This window comes from Corvus cornix, chromosome 12, assembly GCF_000738735.6.
Source record: "Corvus cornix cornix isolate S_Up_H32 chromosome 12, ASM73873v5, whole genome shotgun sequence".
Lineage (NCBI taxonomy): Eukaryota > Metazoa > Chordata > Aves > Passeriformes > Corvidae > Corvus > Corvus cornix.
In genome coordinates, this window is record NC_046342.1 from 11408957 (window position 1) to 11425796 (window position 16840).

General features: G+C 53.7%; 3 protein-coding genes and 1 long non-coding RNA gene across 6 annotated transcripts in view; 2 read left to right on the top strand and 2 right to left on the bottom strand.

Moving 5' to 3' along the window:
• Positions 1–849: 849 nt before the first annotated feature.
• LOC109143337 lies at positions 850–14797 on the bottom strand. The gene is made up of 4 exons (XR_005602954.1): positions 14497–14797; positions 7884–12384; positions 6720–6876; positions 850–3330 (listed from the first exon to the last, which is right to left on the bottom strand). It is a non-coding gene; the product is annotated as an uncharacterized LOC109143337 (long non-coding RNA).
• On the top strand, positions 5479–14994 carry LOC104683479 (SRSF protein kinase 1-like). The gene is made up of 10 exons (XM_039558866.1): positions 5479–5670; positions 6153–6240; positions 8416–8506; positions 8755–8858; positions 10733–10895; positions 12084–12169; positions 12611–12718; positions 13154–13223; positions 13307–13399; positions 14665–14994. The coding sequence occupies exons 1-10, from the start codon at positions 5549–5551 to the stop codon at positions 14850–14852; spliced, it is 1113 nt and encodes a 370-aa protein (XP_039414800.1). The 5' UTR covers positions 5479–5548; the 3' UTR covers positions 14853–14994.
• Positions 14995–15609: 615 nt separating this feature from the next.
• LOC120410673 (basic proline-rich protein-like) lies at positions 15610–16587 on the bottom strand. The gene has a single exon (XM_039559170.1). It carries the CDS (start codon positions 16585–16587, stop codon positions 15610–15612), a length of 978 nt encoding a protein of 325 aa, XP_039415104.1.
• SETD5 (SET domain containing 5) overlaps positions 15932–16840 on the top strand; it is a 65957-nt gene continuing 65048 nt past the window's right edge. Inside the window, exon 1 of one of the 3 annotated variants that reach the window (XM_039559329.1) lies at positions 15932–16092. The gene's annotated coding sequence lies outside the window, so the exon portion shown is untranslated. The remainder of the gene's footprint in view (positions 16093–16840) is intronic. The other 2 variants (XM_039559328.1, XM_039559327.1) reach the window with 2 other exon arrangements.

The window sequence follows — 16840 nt, forward strand, 5'->3', positions numbered from 1 at the left end:
AAAGCTGGTAGGGCCCAACTCCTCCCATCCGTCTGTCCTCGGTGTTGTAGATACCAGCGTCCTCCTCCCGTGGACACGCACTGAAGGCCCTCACTGGGATCAACTTGGGTGTTTAGGCATGGCCCCTCTTCTCTCTGTCCGTGCCCCTCTTCTGTGGCAAAGTCTGTTTCTATGACAGGGTTCTGTTGCATTTAAATTTGCACAAAACAGGTTTTATTATGAAATTCCCTATTGCAGGGAAAACTTATTTATTTATTCCTCGCGATCCTTGCAAGTTTTTTCCAGTCTCTGCCTGATTCCATGACCAGCCGGATGTTCCTTGTCAAGGACAGAGAATCCTGTCTGGATGTTCCTGTTTGCTTGCAGATAGCAAGTTCTGAGGGCACCAGCAGAGAGAGCCCTGCCACCGCGGCTGGTCCCCTCCTGTGGGACACAGGCACAGCGAGGGGATGTCACTGCTCCGGTGGGACTCCCAGGACTCTGCTGTTCCCGAGTGGCAGGCACTCAGCTTTATTTAGTGCTGCGGTCAGAGGGAGGGACTTGCTTCTGCCGTGGTCTGGGTGAAAGGCTGAGAACTGATCAGTATTACAATAAATCTCCGTTAGTGTATTTGAATGTCTCTCCGGTTGGCACGATGAAGCACAGCTGGCGCCCACGTGATGTAGATGTGAGAGCTCTTGCTTTCCTCTGTCTGGTGGCAAATTTAGGCTGTACCTGAAAGCTTTTTTTTGTGGTAGAAATGATGGCTGATTTTTTTAAATGAAAATAGAGGGTTCTTGGATGCTGCTGCCTCGGTGAAATGCTGTTTATTTTTCAGGGTGTGCCCTGGTTGCAGCAAGATGCTGCTGCTTTTTTTTTTTTTTTTGTGCCTTTCTTGTGGGGATGATTATTTTGGTTTCCAGAACACCCACGGCATTTGCTCTTGTAGTCTTTTTCCTGGTCCTCTGTCCTGGTGACTGTGCCCTCTCCCAGCCTTGTGACTTGGTGTCTCTCTGTCTGTTACGGTATGGTCTGACCTGCAATAAAGCCCTGCCACACCTTAGGTTCTGCTCAGAGCACCCAAGGTACTGTCTTTCTCAAGATGGAATTAATAATTAATATAAAAAGCTTGGAAAAAAATTGAATTTTGTTACATAGTGTAATAACTGTTTGTAGATACTGTTCTGAGATGTAGGAATCTATTGGTGATATAAGAGGTTTTGTCTGTAAATAATCAGTTTAGAGTCCAAATGATTTTAATAAAGAGAATTCTTACACAATAATTCAATAAATTTTAATATACAACCTGTGTGTCATGCTTGTATTGCATGATGATGCCATTACCCAGAATGTATTTGCCTCTTTTTCTTCCTCAGTGGAAACTGTGTACTCTTAAGCACCAGGAGGACCTGGAAGCTGTGCGAGGAGCAAGGCTTTTCCCTCCTCCCTAGGCTGTGTTTCTTCAAGATAACCTTGTGCCACATTCCACCTGCATCCCTCTGCAGTTTCCAGAGCTCAAATACCATCCGTGACCACGGGAGGAGGCAGCCTCCCTCCACAGACACTCGTGTTGGGCTGGCACTGGGGGCACATGGTGTGTGGCAGTTCTGGCTGTGGTCTCTCACTGTGGGTTAGGGTTGCTGAAGGTACACTGTTGTCACTGTTGGTCACTTGTCCACCAGTACGAGGCAGAAGCCAGTGTTCCTAATTTACCAAAATAACTTAAATGAATTTCACAGTTCTTCCCAGACAGAAAGCTGGCTCCTGGCCCATCTATCCTCTTTTCTTCCCTCCCTTTCCTTTACTAGCAGAGTTTTGTACAGAGTCTGCTTCTCCCCCTCTTTTAGTCCCTCCTCTCCGTACTGTGTGTTCTTGTTGCCCTTTAAGGGGTTGCAAACCCCTTGTCCCCCACATGCTGCCCCACAGGGCTCAGCACCCGGCCTGGTGCAGCCTCTGCCCCCTCCCTTGGTATTTTTAGTGCAGGGAAGGCAGGTGAGAGCAGAGGGGCACAGGCAGGGGGAGAACCGCTCTGGGAGGCCCTGGCCTGGGTTTGGCAGCCTGGAGCTGCAGCAGAGCTACTGCAGGCAGGGTTAACCCTTTGCTGCAGGGCTGGGGCCCGGTCTCTGCAGCCTCAGCCAGGAAACCTGAGCTGTTCGAGCCCAGGGCCCCATCGAGGGGGAGGCCAGGCCATGCCCAGCTCCGGTGTGAGGCTGCAGCATGTGGCAGTGGGGGGGAAAAAAATGTGATTCTTACTGTGTGTGGCCTTTTTCTTCCCACTGTTGCATGGGGTTGCTGGGATGCTCGGGTCCCCCCAGGGCTGTGGGGAGGATGCTGCTGCACTTGCTCTCCAGGAGAAAGGAACAGGGGAAGCGTGGGCTCTGTGGCCACCAGCACTGTGCTGTGATGGTGTTTGTATGCAGGCACAACTGGACAGGCTGAGGTGCCTCAGGTCTGGCAGTGTGGCACAGGGATTGGTCTGGGAACAGGGATGGCTGTGCCAGGCAGAATATGGTGCCGCAGGAGCAAGTCCTGCTGACACGCTGCTGCGAGCAGGGGGAAGAGTCAGGCAGCCCCATGGTTTCTGGGTCTGGGGAAGGCAGAGCAGAGGGGGAGGACTTCTCTGTTTCCATCTCAGTAGAGCTGTGAATTTCCCGCTATAAATAGTTGCTGTGGAGATTGTGAATCTACTGCAGGCTGACAGGCCTGCTGCCAGGGAGGCAGGGAGAGGCCAGCAGTAAAGTGAATCCAGCGCAGCTGTCTGAGGTCTCCTGCTCTCCCAAAGCCAAGGTTGTTCCCAGAAGTGGTGGTGTGATCTGATACCCTGCCCCACTCCTCACCACGTCCATCCAGCGATGCAGAAGTTTGGTGGGCTCAAGGACACCCCTCCTGGGGCAGTGCAGACTAAAATCAGAGCAGGACCAGCTGGTATCTCACTTTGGGGAGCTCCAGAACGAGCCAGATGACAAAGGGAGTGGCGTTTCCTGCCCGTGCACTGCTGCATGGTGAGTCTGTGCTGGGCCTTGGGGCTCAGAGCCCTGCCAGGGCTGTCTGTGTGATGCGTGCTGTGACTTGCAGGGATGATGTGCTCAGCAAGGGCTTGTAGGTCAGTGGTGGTGCAGAAGCTGAGAGTGTGTATTGCTCTGATGAGTTCTACCACTCCAAAGGCCCAGATGTCATAAGGCATGACTGGTGTCGGGCAGCTCTGTATGCTGTTCCATGCAAGTTGGGTGGAGGAGTCCAGGCCACATGTGAAGCATTGCTCCTTGTCCATGACTCTCACAAACCAGGCAGGAGCAGTTCTTGGGCTGAAGTTCTCTGAGCTAGTGCAGGCCTGCAGCAATTCAGTGGGTTCTGCACAAAGTAGTTGGAATGACAGAAGCAAAATAAGTTGTATTTAACGTAAAAGTGTCAAGAAATGAAGGATTAAAAACACCAATTGTCTTTTATCACAAAGCTTAGAAAAGTGCATTTCACTTTGCTGTACCAAGTTGCATAGCAACACACTTCATCTTTTGCAAGTGGCTCCATCCAGAGAGGGTGGATGGAGGTAAATCTCGCATGCCTAAGGATGGACTTGTCTTGCCTCTGCAGCAACAAGGCTACTAGGGCCCAGTGAACTGCCCAAAGGCTCCATCAGCCCTAGGGCTAGGACAAATCTTACACTTTGGGTCTGCCTCTGGGTCTTTCTCACTGAAGTCTCCTATTGCCAGAACACTCTACCAAGGGAAGAAGCTGTTGAACTCCCATCTCCACACACTCATGAGTTTTCCTTTGGCAGGTGAATGGTAAGCCACATCATTAAACCTTTCTTGTTCTCAGCTCAGCCCCTGCTGTCCTCATGATGGGAGTGAAGAAGGCTCAGGCAGATGCTGGTGGTGCAGGAGGAGTGTGTGAGGCTACTGATAAGCTTAGTCTGTGCACAAATAAGGAAACTTTGATTTCAGCTCTGTTTCATGGTAAGATGTCAGCGACTATTTGCTGTAAGGAGTGGCCATGCAGACATGCAACATCCTGGAGGTTTATACCTAAAAGAGACTGATTCTGAACACCGTAAATGCAAGGGTTAGAGGTGTAGAAGTGTGAAGAGGGGGAGGCATTTTGAGCTCCTTTCAGACTTCTGTGCAGGCTTGGATGAACAGAGTAACACCAGCTCTGGCACTTCGGGTTTTCCCTGACAGGATGAAAGTCTTGAGCCCAGTGTGATCCTTAACTCAAACTGTGTTGGGAGCTCACTGGGTGCCCAAAGGCAAGCTGTGCCTCTGGCTGCTGCGCTGGGAGAGGAACATCAGCACATGGAAAGAAACTTTAATGTTTTAAGGAAGTCACACCCCTGTCTCAGCCCCTGGAAGATGTTACTGTTCCAGAACAACTCCCTGTCGCCAGCACTGCCAGCCCTCTATAATAATTTCTGAAAATCCTCTGGTCCAGGTGAGTTCTTAGCTTTAGCTGTGTTTGGAGAATTTAAAGGTCAATATTTCTACCTCTGCTAATGGTCTATGGGCATTACTATCACCTGTCTCGAGCTCTCACAGTGTTTATTAGCCTGAAGCCTCAGCCTTACAGCAAGTGACATTTCCAAATTATGAAAGGCTGGGTTGGGAGTGCCTCAGCTATGGTGGATTAAATCTGTATTTCATTAGCAACAAGGGCTCTGGGCTGCAATTTCAGGTGACCAGTACTGAAGCCAGTCCTACGTCAGTGCTTCAGCACTGGTGGACAGCAGTTGGATCAGTCTGTCTGTGCTGTCTTGGTGTTTGTCAGTTTGTCTTGGGCTGCCATAGTAACAAACCCCAGGAGCAGCCCCTTGCCAGGATGTCCTGTGGCCTTGCTGGGATGTCACAGGACAGTCAGTGATAAACCCGTGCTCTTCCCCAGGGCTAGACTGTGGGCAGAGGAGCAGCACTGTAATGTTTAGAATGCAAGTTCTGTTTCACACCCCTCTGGAGCAGGAGCCTTCTCCTGCCAGCCAAAGCCCAAATTCCCTCCTCAGCCAGGATGGGGATAGGCAGGGAGTGCTTTCCCTGGCTATGGGAGGGGATCCCACAGACCCCGCTAAGCCCCTGAAAATACATGCCAGGAAACCTGAGACTCCCACCTGGCCCTGGCCTGGGACCAGCCTGCCAGCTTTCCTCGTCTGAGCTCTTAAAATAATCCCTATCTCCCTGAAGTGCCAAAAGTGTTTATAACAGCCTGACTCCAGGAGCTGCTGAAGGGAATGGGAAGGAAAGGGGTGAGGGCACAGCAGAGGTACGGCCACCCTGCAGCTCTCCAGCTTTCTTGAAAGGAGTAAAGTGCTGAAGATCACACCACCTGTGTCCCATGACTAGGTGTACCACTGCCTCCATCCCCTCATGCCAGGATCTGCCGTGCTGCAGTGCCATGGAGGAGCAGGTGCAGCAGGAGATGCCGTCAGCCCAGTGCACAGGTCAGTCCTTGGGCATGAGGCTCCAGAGATGAGATCGTGTCAGGCTCTTCCCAGGCTAGAGGAGGCCACTGGGACCTGTCAGGCTGTCCTCAGCTGCTCCTTCCGCCTGAGAGCATTTAGAGATGTCACTAATATCTCTTGGTGATGGTCCCCACAGGAGGCCACCACGCCATGAAGGAGGGAGAGATTTTCAACACGCAATACCAGGTGCTGCACAAACTGGGCTGCGGCACCTTTGCTACTGTCTGGCTGTGCCAGGACATGAGGTGAGGGGCCAAGTGCCATTCAAGGAGGTGGGAAGGGGTGGCTGATGTCCTGGGCATGGCTGGCGCCTCTTGAAGAAACAGCAGAGCACAGCCTGGGAGCACGCCGGTCATCCCTGAGCACAGGGAAAGCCTGGCAGCAAGATCAGTGGGGTGCAATGAGCAGAGCTGGTCCCCATAAATCAAAGAATGTGAATGAGGTGGGATCAGCCCTTGCTCTGCATTTTCTTTTCTCGTTTAGACCCTGCAGTATCCATGCTCTTTTTCTCTCCAGTCCCTTGCTGGTCCCTGGGGCAGCTGTGCTGCCAGATGCCAGCAGGAGGGATGCCCATGGGCCTGGCGCACAGCAGATCGAGGCCAAGGCTGCCTGCAGAAGGGCAGCACCCTCCCTGGAGAGCCCAGGGCTGACTGACTGAGAGAAAGGGAAGTGCTGCTGGTCAGGGCCACTGACATGCATTGGCTGACAGCTGTGGTTCATTTCCCAGGAGGAAGAAACAGGTAGCTGTGAAGGTTCTGAAAAGCAGGGAAGGCTTTGCTGAGACTGCCCAGGACGAGGTTGCTTTCCTCCGCTGTGTAAGTATATTCTGTGGGTCTGTGCTTTGCTCCAGCGGATGGCCACTGAGTTCAGGTTTGAGTAGCAGCCTCAACATGCCCTCTGCCTCCAGGTCTCAGTCCAAGGAGCTAGGTGGGGAATAGGAAAAAACCCAAAAGTTGGGGAATTCATAGAAATCACCCTGGCTCAGCACTGGCCTCTGAAACAGGCATCTTTTCCTTCCTCCGTCATACTGGGACATGTCGGCTGGGTCCCACTTGCCCTGTCAGCCCATTTCTTTTAACTGAGACTAAAATCCAGGAAAAAGGAGGAATCTTCAGAATGATAAGGTGGATAATCAACAGAAAAAGGTGGTAATGGTCTTAAGCAGGAGATGGGAGCATGTCTGCTGTACCTGTGCCATTCACAGAGGAGCGTCACTCAGGACATTGCTGTATCACAAGACTGATACTGAAGTAAAAGGAAATATCTGCAATAGAAAAAAATATGATGTACCAACCTAAATACAATAATCATCTGAAGTCAGAAAGCTTCTTCTGGCTTCTGCTAATGGAGGTGGTAATTAGGTGCCTGTATCTGGGTCGTAGCAAGTTGCCTTTGAAGTTGGCTTGAACTGCTAGTTCTAGAAAGCTCATGGTTACAGTTCTTCAAGTTTGCTGAAATACAAAGTAACATCAGCTTCAGATGAGTAAAATCCATTAAATTCTACATTTTAAATTACTCTGTGGCCTTTCTCCAACAGGTTTGAGAAAGGTTTAGTTAACACCTGTAAATCTGTAGGCCCTATCTGAAGGGAGATGAGCCAGATGCAGTGATGCAAGAGGAAGTACCAAGTGGCATTAATTTAATGTAATCAGAGGGCTGCTTTTCTACACATCAGCAGAACCCTGTCTACAGACTGAGGCTTAGCCCTGATTTATTATTAATTCTGAGAGACACGCCTGCCCATTCAGCAGCATACAGCTGGTTCCCAGGGCTGTTCCCACCAGCACTGGGGGGTCAGTGCCTGCAGAGCTGCCAGGAGAGATGATCTGGCCTCTGCTTCCAGGGCTGCTCACTTCTGTTGTGCCAGAACAAACCTTCTGGCACTGGTGCAGGTGGATCTGGCATCTGCAAAATGAGCCAAGCCAAAACCCCACCAGTTGTGGCTGTGAAGAGAGAAAAAACCAGTATGAATTGCTGTACCAGGATCAGTGTTCTGGGAGAGCAAGCCCCTGGTGCTCCTTGTCACGCAGGTGTGTGGTGCTGGGGGTGCTGTAGCACCTGTGCCTGGAGGTTCACTCAGCACAGCACCCTGGGCCAACAGCACATGTCTAGGAGGGTGTAAGCACAAGCTGAGCACAGGGTGCTGCTTCCACTGAATGCTCCCCTGGCCTGTTGCAGTTTCGAGCTGCAGATTTCTCAGGCCAAGGATGATCTTTGTGTGGGCAGGAATTCTCAGTGGATTTACCTTGAACCCTTGCAAGCCCCTGTGGGTTTCAGTACCTGCAGCCTCCTGTAACAAGAACTGTCCCCAGTTACCCATGTGCTGTGTGAAGAACAATCTCTGCTTTGTTTTTGGACCTCCTACATGCTGGATTTGAAGACCCCTGGCTCTAGTACAAAAGATGCGTTCACCCCCTCCACCACCCTTCTGCATCCTATAGATCTCTGCAGTACTTACCCACAGCCAACCCTTTTCCAGCACAAAGAAGTGGCTTCTTCCAGATGTGGAAGCTGCTCTCTACCCTGATAGGACAAGTAGCATTCAAGTGGCCAAAGACAGCCACAAGGTCTCTGCCTCTCTGCAACCCCTTGAGAGAAATTGCTGAAGGGCTGGTGTGAGGGAAAGGAAATGAACAGCCGTTGATGCTCGGAGCAAGGAGCTGTCTTCTTGGGGGAATCCCCTTCCAGCACAAGCAGGAGCACTTTCTGGGTCTGCCTGGAGAGAATAAGCAGCAGGAAATGTGCTAGATACTGTCAGCAGGATTGGTGTGAGTTGTTTTGACACTGTGAGTGTGATGGTCCCACCTGGTCAAGAGCAAGAAACAAACAGAAACTCATTCATGGTTTTCCTGATGTTGTTTTCATGGGATTTGTCATGAAGTGCCCACTCCCAGAAGAGAAGGTCTGTCAGACAGGATAGAACAGGTGCAAGGTGTCCTTGTGCATATATATATCTCTAATTGCAGCTTTCTTGGAATCCTCCCCCTCAGGTGAGCTGCATGAAGAAGAAGGACCTGGCAGGAGAAAACATTGTCTGTTTGTTAGACGACTTCAGAATGATTGGAGAGAATGGTTTCCATATCCTTCTGTGGAGAGTGCTTTTCTAGGCCAGCAAAGACAGGGTTTACCTTGGAGAGCCACAGGATGGTGTAAACCTGTGTGCTGTGCTGCCATGAGGAGGATGAGCAGGGCTGTAGCTGGACATGGGCACGTGGAGGTGGCTGGAGGGGAGAGGCTGGATTAGGAGGTATTTGGTTGCTTTGGTGAAAGGCATAGGGTTGGTGGTAACACCTTTCCCTGTTAGTGAATCCCTGACTCTTTCCCATATGTGTGCCTGGTATTTGAGCCGCTGGGTCCTTCCCTCCGATGTCTGATGGGAAACTACACAGCCCAGGGACTGCCCTTGCCTTTTGTGAAAAAGTCTTTACAGCAGGTGAGAACTTAGCTGGATCTGGGCAAGGGCACCAAGGGCTGTTGGCTGCGGGATTTGTCACAGTCTTCCTCCCAAGGGGAAGGGCATTACTTGGGTGTTACTGCCTATGCCTGCAGCCTCCTCAGGTTTGGGAAGGAGTCAGGGCCATGAAGTGCCAATAGCCTGCAGATGTACACCAGGGAGTCAGGGCTGGCACTTCTGTTCCCATCATCTCAGTAATCATTGAGTTCTCCAGCAGTTATGCTGCTTGTAGGAGTAGCAGGGGACAAACAGGCTGCCATAGTTCTGCTGCTTGTGGGCATACCATCTCTGCCCTCCTGCTGCCCTGAGAAGTCCCCTCTGGCAGCAATGCCGGACTGCTGGCATTGCCCTTGGCATCCAGCCGTGGGTAGCACTGTCTCCAGCAGCTTTCTGCATGGTACCACTGAAGGCTGCTCAAGGTCTCCCTCACATCTTTATAGGAATTTCTAAATTGCTGATTTGGTCAGCTGGTTCTCTTCCCATGTTGAGGTTTTCCTGTGCAGAGCCAACTTTTCCTTCATGCCCTATAAGGATGTGTTGTGCCAATTTAAAAGATGGTGAAAACTGAGTTTCTTAAGGGCTGGCTCTGCTTAAGGGATGGGGAACCTGAGTGAGGCCTCAGAATAGTTAAAATGTACTTTTTGCCTCTTTTGCTGAGATTTATCAGAAGTCTGCACACTTGCCAAGACGAAGATTTGCTACCCTCATTCCTGTGCCCTTTTAGGGACACTAAGAAAGAAAATTGCTTCCTCCTTCATCTTATTTTCTGTAATAGCCTCTCCTTTCTCTAAAGAAGCTTCACTAACACCTGAGTAAGTTACACAAAAATGTAGTGGCATTACCTCTGTGCTCCATTTCATACTCAGGCTTTTGCTTGATCCATTATCTGCTTTAATTGTAAAATCTCAGATCTGTTTTCCCCTTTCAGATCAGCACTGAGGCAGTATTTACTTCTGATTCATTCCAGTTTAGTTATTTAAATCTTTCCCCGGGTTTCACAGTTACCATTTAAGGCTGATATTTCCCCGGAGCTGGTGTTCATCCCAGAATAGAATTTGATAATACAGAGAATATTTACCAGTTCTTTATGACTGACCAGAGTGTTAAAAAACAAACCTAAATCTCCCCATAGCATTTTCTCTGTTATTGATTTCTGATAGTGACTGCTCATCTCTGGTAGGTGTTGTTTATCTCTCCCCTGTGACAGGCCAGGCTCTCCCTGCTGCATCACAAGCTGTTCTTTCCCTACATGGCTCTCCTGCAGGGCCCTGAAATCCTCTCTCTGCACTCACTCATGGCGTCTCCCCCCTCCTGTCTGGGTTATGCTGTGTCTTCTTCTTTCCTTGTATGATGGGACACCGTCCCATGCCATGTCACTGTTATTCAAATGGAAGTTGGGGGCTGGTTATAATCAGTGGGAAGGCACAGTGATCCCAGAACACAACAGCCATACACAGTTTTTTCAGGAGAAAGCTCAGCTTTGTAACTGTAATGCCTCCTCATAGCCCCATCCCCTTCCCACCTCCCTGGGCTTGCCCAGCTGTGCTGATACCTGTGGATTGTCACACTGCCTTTTGCTGTGTCTCACCCCAAATAGCCCTTTCCTCACTGGGCTGTCCAGGCCTGCACTTGCTCCTGGGGCTCTGCTGCCATGTGGGGTGATGGAACCCCTTGTGCCTGCTCCCACAGGCCACCCCAACAGGAAACCATTTATTGCCAATAGTTACCATCAGTGCCCAGAATGTCCCTGACTTGCACTCCCACTGTGCCTGGCAGCTCTGGCAGCTGCTGGAGCAAGGGAGGCGCTGGGGACCCTCTCAGAGCTGGTGTGACAGTGCTGCCTCATTGCCCAGGTGCTGGCAGGGCTGCACTTCCTGCACAAGTGCTGCCGCATCATCCACACAGACATCAAACCGGAGAACATCCTGCTGTATGGATGCAGCAAAAGGCTCCAAAGGCTTCTCACGGATACACTCCACTGCGACCAGGAAACAGAAGTGAGGCTAAAGGGAGCAGGTGAGCACTCTAGGGCTTTTTTAACAAGAAAATGGACTTAGGTGTTTATTGGCAGGAAGGAAATGAGAGGCAGGAGGTACAGATACCTTAGGAAAGGTTCACATCTCCTGCAACAGCCAGTACAAAACATTACAGCCAGCTTATGCTGCTGAAAGGCCTTTCCTTTCTCTGCTTAATACAAACACCAGGCTGGGATTGAGGCACCTACAGAAATGTGGTCCTGCAGGTGGGTTTGTATGAAGGACAACTACAAGTCACAGATATCTGTTAACAGCCCCACCACGACCTCGGAGCTCACTCTCAAGGCTTCAGATATAGGACAGTTCCCCAAGTCTGGTGTTTTCAGCTACTGAAAGGTTTACATACAAAATGGCTTGATCAGAAAGCTGTAGGACACTCTTGCTCTTTATTTCCCTCATTTCTGAGGTTTGTGGGAGACTTGTATGTGCTGCTAATCTTCAAGGCCTTTTGAGACATAATTTATTTGCAGAGAATGGTGTGAATATTGAATAAGATGTAGGGCTGGAGAGTTTCTCGAGAGATTAGCTCGTCTCCCAGCAATGAGACCTTTCATAATATCCTTGCACTGTGTTCTCCTGCTAGCATTTCTCCCACGACAGTGCTGTTTTGTCTCTCAAACTCTGGGGCAATCAATGAATGCTAAATTAGTGACCGAATCTTTTGCTCAGAGCAGAAAAGCACAATATTAAGCATAGGGTGACAGTTCACTGTAAAGCACTAAACCAGGAATTACCCTTTTCTGGGATCATATAAAAGTGTAACCTTCACGTTGCTTGCCAAGGAGGCTATGTCCAAGGTCTGTGACAGCTGGGGTTGCTGAAGGCTGAGCAATTACAGATGTTTTGGTTCTGACTGGTGCTCTCCTCTGGGCCCACAGTAATTTAACTTTGGAGCTAGAGGAACCCTGCAGCAGGACAAGAGCACGTGGTCACATTGTTCCACTCCGAGCTACTATTGTCCCAGACATTCTCTTAGGTTTTTACTGGATACCAGGTCCTCTTTTTGTTCCCTCAAAAAACAGAGGTGGCCTTTGATTTATGATAAAAAGTATTTAGGACCTTTTAGGCTGAGAAACTTTGAAGGAAGGCAGACATTCCTCTCCTGTGGTAGGTGGTGTGTACCTGCTGGTTCAGAAAGACCTGATTTCTCTTTATCCTTTCCATCTAGGAGGTGATCTTGGTAATCAATTGGAAGAACCTGATTTAATGAGCATAGAAGTGAAAATTGCAGATCTAGGAAGCGCGTGCTGGACAGTGAGTCTGTTCCGAGTCCCAATCACATGACGATGTGGGATGCTGTGTGCTTCTTTCCATCCCACACCGTGTGTCTGTCCCTTCACAGCTGAACAGCTATTTCAGAGATGCTGATATGGGGGGGGTGTTATGTTCTGCACTCTCAGCTCCGAGCTGCACGCTGTCTTCCTGAGATGCCGTCAACTTTGGACGCTTCTCCAGCTCGCACTTAGTCCCTACAATCAGAAATTTAAAACTATGTTCAGTGTGAAATGGTGGAAGGTAGATTTCCCCCTGGTGTCAGTGGGGCCAGGAACGTGCTGGCCATGCCCTGCGCAGAGCTGAGAACACTCATTCAGTCGTGTCCCCAGTGTCCCCTCGCTGCATGAGAAGCTTGTGACCACCAGCATTGCTGTGACTGGTTTAGGGACACCAGCCACAGGGAGTTTGTTTTTGTTTTAGTACAAGCCTTTTTCCAAGGAGATACAGACCCAGCCATACCGTGCCCTGGAAGTGCTTCTTGGATTAGACTACAGCACTCCTGTGGATATCTGGAGCACGGCCTGTCTGGTAGGACTGGGGAAAACGCTGTGCCTGTAGGGGAGGTGACAGACATTACGAGGCCAGGGCAGCATGTCCTTAGCATCCACCTATCCACGTAAAGAAAGCTGCCTTGCTGAGAAGGCAAGAGGGGCTGTTAGCACTCATTCACTTTAGGGCAAAAGTCTGCAGCTGGTAAAACCCGCTCCTAATTAGTTTAAGATCTAAAGCAATTCACACTCCATGCAGGTTAGCTCATAGGATTGCCTGAATCAGGCACATGCTGCTTTTCATCCTGATGGAGCTCAAGGTGCTGTTTCACTGTTGTACAGATCAAGCCAGTGTGAGTATTTATGCATTTTAGGATGAGTTTTGTGTGATAGAGAGGGAAATTGGTACTATCAGTTAGTGGGGAAGGAAAACTCCAAGACAATTAGTGAATTAACAGTGCTACTCCATTTCTAGGCATTTGAAATGGCAACTGGGGAGTGTCTATTTGATCCTCAACCTGGGAAATACTTCTCTAGAGATGATGGTAAGACTCCGTGAGTTTTATTCATTTCACTGACAGAAGTACCACAGTCTGTATCTAAATTTGTCTTCCCTCCCTCCATCTAGATCATGTTGCTCGCATTATTGAACTCCTGGGAAGAATTCCTCCTCAAATTGTTTTCTCATGGAACAAGTCAACAAAATTTTTCAGCAGGCCAGGTAAGAACTGGCATAAGGAAGTTTATTTTAAAAATCACAGTGGATCTCTGACACACTTCTACTCAGCTCATGCTGAACTCAAGCAAAGTTACTCACATAATGCAGGCTAAAAGCAGGGATGGAACACAAATGGAAATTTGATAAAGAGCAGTAACACTCCCTGCCCTGCCTATCTTTGCAATCCATAAACATTCCAGGGATGAATGCAAAATCCTAAAAAACGGTCATAGCCAACACCCAACAGGGAAAGCATTTCCATTCTTTCTCCTTTGGATCTGGAGAGAATGGAAGTACAGATAGGAAACAGCTCCATGCCAGGAAGGCTGAAGAGTCTGTAACAGGCTGGATTTCACCCCATTCACTGGCAGAGAACAATGATGACCAGGAATGGGACACTCATATCCTTCCAATGTGGCTGCTATATTTAGTCTTCTGTCCCAACTGTAACATCTCTTCTGTTTTATTCTCCCCAGTTCCTTTCCCTTTGACCCATGAATCTTGAAACCCCTGTCTTTGACCACAAGGCACCATGACTTCACCCTTCTACAATTTGGCCCATCATCCTTTTCTGTTTTTATGTTCACCAGCCTACCCACAGCTCATTCAGTGCTTAGTGCTAGTCCCATGCTGTAACTCAACAAGCACCTCCCTGCACATCCACACACTTTTCTCACACTTATGTCTTCTACGGTGTTTAAAAGAAATGAGTCAAAATTAGTTCTACATTCACTCACCCTGTGAGCCAACCTGGCCTGACCACACATGCCTAACTTGAATCACTGCATTTACACCATGCACTCCCCAGGAGGAGGGTTGCTTCTCACTCAGTCATACACTCTGCTGGGCCCCACAGAGCTGGCTGGCACAAGACTAATTCAACAAGAGTGTCTTGCAAGCTCTGACACTGAAATAGCATGATGCATCCGGGTGCCTGTGGGCAGGCGCAGGGTACAAGCAGCAATGGCTCTGGCATGGTTATTCTGGGAACACTCTGCGCACTCTTGGCACGTTCTCAGCTAAGAAAAGTACTCAGGAACAGGGAGACTCCAAACACTAGCTTGGAAAGGTGGTTCCTGAGAAACACCCGACAGCCAAACCTGCAAGGGGCAGCGCAGGTGCAGCCCACAGAGATAATTCCAAGGCGAAGGCAGGGATCTTTCAGGATGCTTTGGGTTAATTCTGAGGTGAGGCGAGGCGAGGCGAGGCGCGGCAGCCTCAGCCGCGCAGGTGTGACTGAGGCGCTGTGCCCACGCTGTCTCTACCAGGCGCGCTCCTGCGGCTCTCCCGGCTCTCCCCCCGTAGCCTCCCCGGCATCCTGGCGGACCGGCACGGCTGGACACCGCGGGAGGCGGCCGCCTTCGCCGCCTTCCTGCTGCCCGCGCTGCACTACGCGCCCGAGCGCCGCGCCAGCGCCGCGCAGAGCCTGCGGCACGCCTGGATCGCCGCACCGTGACCGGACGCGGCTCTCCCCGCCCCGCAGCTCCGCGGGACCAGCCGCAGCGGCCGCACCGCCCTCCCGCGGGGGTGGCGGGGCCGGACCGGCTGCCACGGGGGGGAGCGGCTGCCCGCCCGCAACTCCCGCAGCGCCGCCTCTGCCGAGCCACCCGGAGCGGGCTGGCGGCTGCGCAGCCCCCGGCGCGATCCCGCGGCTCCCTCCGCGCCCGGGCTCCGCTCCCTTCCTCCCGCGTCTCTGCAGTGCTGCGGGCCGCACGCATCGCTCACTGCGAGCGGACGCGAACTGGGCGGAGCCCCTCGGCCGAGCGCGGGGCACCGAGCGCCGCGGGGCCCCTCCTGCCCGGCTCGGCCGCCCCTCCTACCGCGGAGGAGCCCTCCCTCCGCCCTACTGCCCCGCGGCCTTTGTTCGGGGCTCCAGGGACGGGGACCGGCCAGCTATGGGTGCGCTGGCCCCGCCGGCCCGGCCGGAGGAGGGGCGGTCTCAGCCCCGGGCGGCCCCGCCGGGACTCCGCGACGGGACCCCCCGCCCAGCCCCCCTCCCCCTCGGCCCCGCGCGCGCGGACGTGCCGCGCGGCAGGCCCTGCGCGCGAGTCGCCGCGCATGCGCCCTGCGCCCCCTCCGCCCAGGTTCCCGGCCGCCCCCCGCACCGCCCCTTCGTTCTGCCACGTGTCCCGACGCGGGAGTCGCCCCGCGCCGAGCGATCGCGCCCCGCCGGCCCCGCCCCTCGGCACGTAGCGCGGCTCGCCCGGCGGGCGCTACCGCAGCCCGCCCGCCCCGTACCGCGTCGATGCTGCCGGCGGCCGCCCCCCTCCGCCCCGCGCCGAGTGGCAGCGCCGCGCACCAATGGGACGCCGCGACCGTGGGGCGCGCGGCGGGGCGGGCGCGTGGACCCCAATGAGGCCGCAGCAAGGGCGGGGCAGCGAGGAGAGCTCGCCAATGGCGAAGGGGGGTGGGCGGGGCGGTGGCGGCGGCGGGCGCCCCGGCGGGGCGGGACGCGGCGCCGTGACAGCCAACGGGAAGCGGGGTGGGCGTGCCCGGGGCGCCCCTGGCGCCGGCGCCGGGAATCCCCGTGCGCCTAGTGCCGTTTCCGCCCGGCCCGGGGAGAAGCCGCCGCCGCTGCCGGGGGAGGGGCCGCCGCTGCCGCGGCCGAGCGCTCGCTCTCGCCGGCTGCCCGGGAGACGCCGTGGCGCCGAGCCGGGCCTGGTGCCGCGTAGGGGCCCGGGGAACGGGCCGGCCAGGTAGGCGCGGGCGGGCGGGAACCGGCCGTACCCGGCGGCGGGAGGGAACGCTGGGGCGGGCGGCTGGGCGGGCGGCCGCGGGGTCTCCTGGCGCGGCTCGCGGCCTGACGCTCTGCTCTGCGCTGCCTTGGCAGCCCGGTCGGCAGCGCCCCGCCGTGCCCCCGGAGGCCCGGCCCGAGCTGACCCGGTCCGGCTCGGTGTGCGGACGTCATGGCGGGCCCGGCGGTGCGCGGGCTCGGGACGTTGGTGGCCGGTGCAGTGCCGGGGCCGGGGCTGCGGCTGGAGCGGCGCTTTGTCGGTGAAGGTGAGCGCCGGGGAAGCCCCGCTGCAGCCTGGCCTTCTCCGCGCTCCCGTGTCCCCGCATTGTCCCGAGGGGCCGCGGGGGTCGTTGTCCGGCTCGGGGCAGCCTCCGGGCCCCGTCTGCCTGCCCCGAACCGCCAGCCTCTCCAGGCCTCGGGGGAGGCGGTGTTTGACCTGCATTTTCTGCTTTCTCATGGTGCCCGTGCGGCGCCTTCCTCCGTAACCCCCCGCTCCCGGCGCCGGCGGCTGCAGCGCGGATCCTCCCGCATTTCCTCGCCCGCCACCGCCGCCACAGGGGGGGTTCCCCGCCGCCCTACCCGCGCCCCGGCCCCTCTTCGACTCCCGACGGCACTGGCAAGGTCACTGTCGCCCAGCAGATCGTCCTTGGGTGCCGGTGACCGGAGTTCACCGCCGGGCCGAGTGGGGAAGCGGCGCCGGGCAGTGTCTC